Genomic DNA, 6,390 nt, shown 5'->3' with positions numbered 1-6,390 from the left:
GAAGTTTCCGTATCACACGCATTGATTCAATTAATGTGTCCGTTCACATAGACCGCTGGAATGCTGGAAACATGTAGTACATATGCCCAGGCCTGTAAGCTGGCGCTGCTGCGCCGCGCACAAAATACACAAAGCAGCGAAGAAAGACCCGGAGCAATGGTTTCCATGGTTGCCCTTCTGTTTATATCCTCCCGGTGGCGGCGTGTTCTCCTGCTGTATATCTCTCAGGTAGTCCACCAGCAGATGAAAACAGCCACCTCTCGCTCTCCAAGGGACAGAGCGACAAGCAAGAAACTTAAAATAAGAAGCGCATTTTTACGGCGCGATATGCATGGGGCGCCTTGAGGGGGTTTCCCGACATGTCGTTTCAGTAAATTAAAGGGTGTTTCATGTTGTGTTGGCTGTGGCGACTTCTTAAACCTTGAAAATGCCGTTTAACTACCTTTTTAATAGCCTTAATTTTCGCTAAATTGATTTATCAACTTTTAATACTTTTTTAAGACCCGCGACACCTGTAACCCCTCCTCAGATACCGGACAGATCATATGTATAAATGCAGGCTGGATGATATCTACAGAAAATTACAAACAATATTTCTTCTTTAGTATCGTGCCTACAGCCCCTATCAAAAGTAAAACATGCATTTAAATCCCCCAACCCCCCCTTAAAAGGGCCCCCCCTTTATATTGGGCCTCAGAGGGTTCAGACTGGTTTCATCAGCTTGATCTTCCTTCAGCATGGGCGCGCGTCGCTTGCTTCAGGGCAGAGAGCTTTGCTTTTGGCTTCGTCCTCGCTCTTGTCTTCACTCCTCAGAGCTCCTTTACGGGTTGTCTCATACTCCTAGTATTGCAAATGCGGAAGAATCAGAGCTGACAGTCCAAATCATTCAGTTGGACTGCCTGTACGGAAAGGGACAAACATTAAATCCAAGTTTGCAGTCAGAGTTTAATTTCCCACCATCCACCACCATGGTTTTTTCTTGTCAAGTTACAAATCACTCCAGGTGGTCTCTTCTTTTCGTAGTAGACAGCTTCACATCATGTTTGTTCCTCTCATTCCTCTGCTTGGCCTTCTCCAGGAAACTGGCCTTCCCCTCCTTCACAATGTTCTAACAGGAATCAAATCAGAACTTTTATATGAAGTTAAATAATGGATTGGGGTAAAGTGCGTTATGAGTGTTGGTAAAACATGGCATCTGCCTACTGTCAGACAAACGTTGTTGAAAGAAGTTGGAAGTCTTTCCTAGGATGTGAATAGGAAGAGACTTTTCAGACTAAATTTGACAGCTCTCTGAGAAATAATAAATTATTCAACATAATGATGGTACCCAGTTTCCACTTTCTTTGGTGCGGAAGTTTTTGAGCTCACAGTGGTATGCAAACATCTCTGGGTGTCCCACTGACTTCTCTGCTTGCTCCAGCAACCTCAATCTTGGACATTTTGCAAACTCTCCAAACTTTTTCCTGTAGGAAGAAACCAACCTCATCAACGGAAAGATGAAAACAGTGAACGCAGGGCTCTCGACTAAGTTTTTTCACCATTCCTCGCCGGAACCGTCCCGAAATACAATCTAAGCAGTCACCGAAATTATGTGGGACCGTCCCGAATTTAAAATATTAGTTTTTATAAGTTATCATTAGTTAAAATCATTCAATAGTGACCTATTAACATAAATAAACATCAATACAAATCCATTAGATGATAATTCCATCAACCTTTTTAATTTGAGTAAATCAGTCATCAGCATGACAAAGGCCAAATATATTTAACAAACACACAAAACGAGAAATACTCATATTGAATCAAATCAAGTCCATCCAATTACAAAAACAATCCAACACTCTGTCTGAAAGAAGAACGACAGAGTAACCAACTACCAGGATGACAGTCAGTAACACAGTCAGGAGACCTTTACAAACTTCCACCGCCCCCATCGCTACACAACGGGAGAGAGAGATCTCGTCTGGATTGGAAGCTCGAAAATACATCAGACAGACGCATGTTGTAGTATTATTGCATATTAGAAACGGAGTTGGCTAAACAAAACTGCGATATAATGTTTATGTACAATAATACATATGGACATATATTTTTTAAATAGTCTCCAGTACCGATAGAAAGTCAGATAACGTCGGAGCTTACGTTACCACTCGTCTTTAATAACTCCGGCCCGGCGGAGCCCGTTTAATACCGGGGCTCGGTACCCATCCAACATAGGGAGAGGCGCAGCATATTGCTAAGGACTAAATACGATGGAGGGTTCTTCATCTCAGCCTTATTAACCCATAGTAGGGGATGAAGGGGAAGTAAGTATAAAGAAGGCCGGCGCTCCAGGGGCTGGTTCATGCTGTGCGTTTTTGTGATGTAAGACGGTAAACATTTCAGAATTCCTCCACGGGATACCATTGTCATTTTACATCACTCAAACCGCGAAATACACACACTCAGTACATAGCTAGACCCGCAAATTTGCGGGACAGGAATTCGCGGGCACAGCCGGACTTATCTCAGCCAATGACAGCTCTGCATGCATCCCCTGGATATTATTTTATTAACTGGTTTCATCGCGACGCGATGTTTACAGTGAGAACAGCTGTGAGGTCCGTGCAGAAAGCAGAGCAGTGTGTATAATATATATCACTCAGTATAACAGGCCTACATTACTCTCTGTATTTGCTTTAGTAGATATCTACAAACAAAGAGTCAATATTTTTCTAAAAACATTTAGTGCTTCACATAATAAAATACACAACGGCTGTAGCCTGTTTTAGGAGCTGTAGGTGCGTGTCTGTGGTGTAGGTGTGTGTGGTACAGTGTGTGCGTAGATGCAGCGGACAGAAATGTCTCAGTTGGTTTGGTGTCCTCTGCTTACTTTTAATACTTGTAAATAAAACTTTTGGCCCGTAATTTATTTTCCTTATTGTAGCGAGGGGGGATATATCCAGTCTCTGATAGTGTTACGTTATTATGAGAGTGCTCTGTTTGATTCTGAAATTGTATATAAATATTATATATATATTTCTCTTAAAATGACCGCTCAGAGGAGAGGAGTTCTCATTTCTCTAACCGTCTGCTGCTTCCCCTCCTCTCTCCTCGGTTCCCCTCCTCGGCTCCTCCGCTCGCATCTCCTGTGGACGGGACTAAGTATCGAGGATAGGAGTCGAGGAGGGGAGTTAGAGAAATGAGAAAGGGCCCTGGTCGAACGAATGCCTCCTCATCCGGAAGCTGACCGAGCAGACCCGAGCAGCCGTGCGCATCCGCGAAGCACACAAAATGGCAACGTCAGAGTTCCCGTTAGCCGGCAAATCTAAATCTCTTCGGTCAAAATGTCCGGTCAAAATAATTTCCCTTTAGCGCAATACCGCTTCAGTTGCGCCACTTATGTGACAGACAAGAAGAGTATGTGACAGACAAGAGTACTCAATTCTAATGTCTAACACTTAATGTGGAGAAAGAGATGTCCTGTATGGGTTGATTGTGCGTTGATCTGTTGGTAATGCCTTGGGGTTCCGGTGGACATGTAAACAAATGCATAATACTGCGCTATACTTTGTGGCCTCACCCAGTTGCATAGCGACACTTATTGTTTAGGTGTCTTTTAATAAGCAGGTAGTCATATCATTAGCTAGAACTAGCTAGATCTGATCAATATGGACATAAACGCAAGTGAAGTCTAATCTGATGGGAGAGGGATCAGCTGCTGCTGACGAGTCGACACGCAGCTCTGCATGATCACATGCAGCGGTGAGCAGACAAAACACACACTTCAGGTTAGAATATCACACGTAACGGTAATTGAGTTTAGTTGAACAATGCCGACAAACAGCTTTGGTTTGGTCCACCTGTGTTTGTCCGTCATCCTTGTACGTAACTGCGAAACCAAAATGTTCCCAAACCCGATACTTAAATGATGCTGGAGGATTTTCGAGCTCAACTTTATCTGCGTTCGCCATTTCCTCAAATGACTGACTAAATTTGAACGCATCCCTCTGACCAGCTCTCATAGTATGCCTCTCGTCCAATGAAATGACTTGCTCGCTCTATGACGCGTTGAACCCAATGTGAGCAAATTACTCTGTTATTGAGAGGTAATTTTAAATTACCTCTCAAACTACCTAAACTAGTTATAGATATGTTTAGTTTTAATGTCGGGTCACTCATTACTGGATCCGCGAGCTGCATGATACTGGCATAATAGATTGCCCGATCGGGCAACCAGCAGGTGAGGCTTCATTGCCCGAGCTAAATACTAGATGGCCCCGGGCCATCGGGCAGCCCTTAATGTCGAGCCCTGTTGACACAAACATACCTGAGGCAGAAACTGGCAGAGGTTGCTGACTTGGATTTGCAGAGCCTTGACAACTTCTTCCACTGCTTTCTGGCTGCAGATCTTTCCATCGAGCATCCACAGTGACTGGTTGTTCTCCACATGGATCTCTCTGTGTATCACTACATTACCCTCAGTCTTGTACCTGGAACAACAACAACATTTTGATTCTTTAATCAGATACATTCACAATAAAAGTATATATATATATTTGCTATGAACAATCTGCAATAAATGCACATTTTATGGACAATCTTGCATCAAAGTTATTGATATTGAAGTGACTGTTATTTTGTATATATTGATTGTTGTTTTTTTTGTATCTTAATGTGTGCATATGTGTAAATGTGTCTCTTGATTGTGTATATAAGATATACATATTTTATACGTATTTGTATACATATCTTTATTACTGTATAATTTTACATTCGGGATTGTCTGTAAACACAAACTAAGTAAGATTGACATTAAAGTTGACTTTGACTTGGATATATATTGCAACAATCTTTCAATCATTAAATAGCTGAAAGACTCAAAATAGGGGTATAATTTAAGTTTTGACTCGTAATTTCTCAAATACTGAATTGTGTTTTCAAAATGAGTAATGTATTCATTTAAAAAAGAATTACAGTGCGTGTTTGCAAACTCTTTCACACAACTTACAGTTCGATCTCAACGAATCCTTTATTGCAGCCGCGTTTGACATAGAGCCCAACCTATACGGGAAAAAAACAAAACGAATAGTAAAATACAAATAGTAACATACAAATCATAAGAATTTTAACTTATTTGTGAGCTAAAATAATTGAATGATGGATGGACTGATTAAGACTGGTTTGGGGATCTTACCAATAACAACAAACTCATAAATAAAGCTTAGGAGGACAATGAAAGACCTTCAAATAACAGTGCCTAATGCCTATCTATCCATCAAGTCATGCATTTTAGTCACTCACAGGTCATTTGTAAAGAAAGCAAGAACTGATCAAGTCCAGAGAACATCTACCAGTGCTTGTGTTTCTCTGCCGTTTACCTTGTCGCCTCGGCCCAGGATGGCGGCCTTGCCGGCCAGACCCAGACAGATGGCACACACGATGCTGGACTTGCCAGTTCCGTTGGCTCCAACGATCATGTTCAGATTAGCTCCAGGGTGCACCACCGAGTAATCGTATGTCCTGTTAAGGTATCAGCCCATATGGATAAAACAAGTCAAATATATATTTGAGGGAAATAATATTGCATATATCAGAAAACAAAACTAAGATATGTTGTTTAGCATGTGATATATACTGTTTAAGATAAGATGGACCTATATTAATCCCGTGGGGAAATTCAGTAGTTTAACAGCAACAGGGTAAGATTGAAAAACAGGACAGCACAGATTCACACAGATTAAAGAGCCTGTGACACGAGTTTCCCCCATCATCCAAACCCATCAATTTGAGTAAATATTGTCCCCTTGAAAACCGTTACTGAACTGATTTTGGATATTTGTACTTTGATAACCATTAATCTGCCCTTCAATGTTGACAATTTTCTAGATCTTCTCGGGGATTCTTCAAGTCCCGCCAAATTATGTGTGACGTCATTGCGGGCACAGCGCTCCAGCTGCACCGTTCAGGATCCCAGCATCTGCATGTAAACGCATGATGGGGCACACAGCAGCAAGCTCAGACAGCGATGACAGTTTAATTTTGAACGTGTCTGAGAGCTCATATGAGGCTGAAGGATCGGTTTATGTTGTATCTGTTAGAAGTTTAGGAATTAGGTGCGTTAATATGGGCGATCATACGGTCATGTAGCCAGTGGTGGACTGGGACTACAAATCAGCCCGGGACTCTCGACCGGCCCACTTCGGTACCACTAGTAAATTGTCAACGGGGGGAGTGGGGGATGTGCTAGTGATTTATCCGACCGGCCCACTTCGGTACCGGCCCATCGGTCCGCCACTGCACCCAGCCCAGCCCACGTAAACTGTCAACGGGGGGAGCCTCGCTGCGGGGAAACGGTGGACCTAGTGTCCCGATCGGAGTGGGAATAATAATAATAATAATAATAATAAT

General features: G+C 42.4%; 1 protein-coding gene across 1 annotated transcript in view; it reads right to left on the bottom strand.

Moving 5' to 3' along the window:
• smc5 (structural maintenance of chromosomes 5) overlaps nt 1-6,390 on the bottom strand; it is a 22,093-nt gene that overhangs the window by 15,631 nt on the left and 72 nt on the right. Inside the window, exons 2-7 of the mRNA XM_010794133.1 lie at nt 5,361-5,502; nt 4,991-5,043; nt 4,310-4,472; nt 1,404-1,463; nt 999-1,108; nt 678-755 (exon numbers count right to left, since the gene is read on the bottom strand). Of these exons, the coding sequence (XP_010792435.1) occupies nt 678-755; nt 999-1,108; nt 1,404-1,463; nt 4,310-4,472; nt 4,991-5,043; nt 5,361-5,502 (606 nt within the window). The remainder of the gene's footprint in view (nt 1-677; nt 756-998; nt 1,109-1,403; nt 1,464-4,309; nt 4,473-4,990; nt 5,044-5,360; nt 5,503-6,390) is intronic.

This window comes from Notothenia coriiceps, unplaced genomic scaffold, assembly GCF_000735185.1.
Source record: "Notothenia coriiceps isolate Sejong01 unplaced genomic scaffold, NC01 NC01_scaffold00037244, whole genome shotgun sequence".
Taxonomy (NCBI): domain Eukaryota; kingdom Metazoa; phylum Chordata; class Actinopteri; order Perciformes; family Nototheniidae; genus Notothenia; species Notothenia coriiceps.
This window is presented reverse-complemented; position numbering and strand designations above follow the sequence as displayed.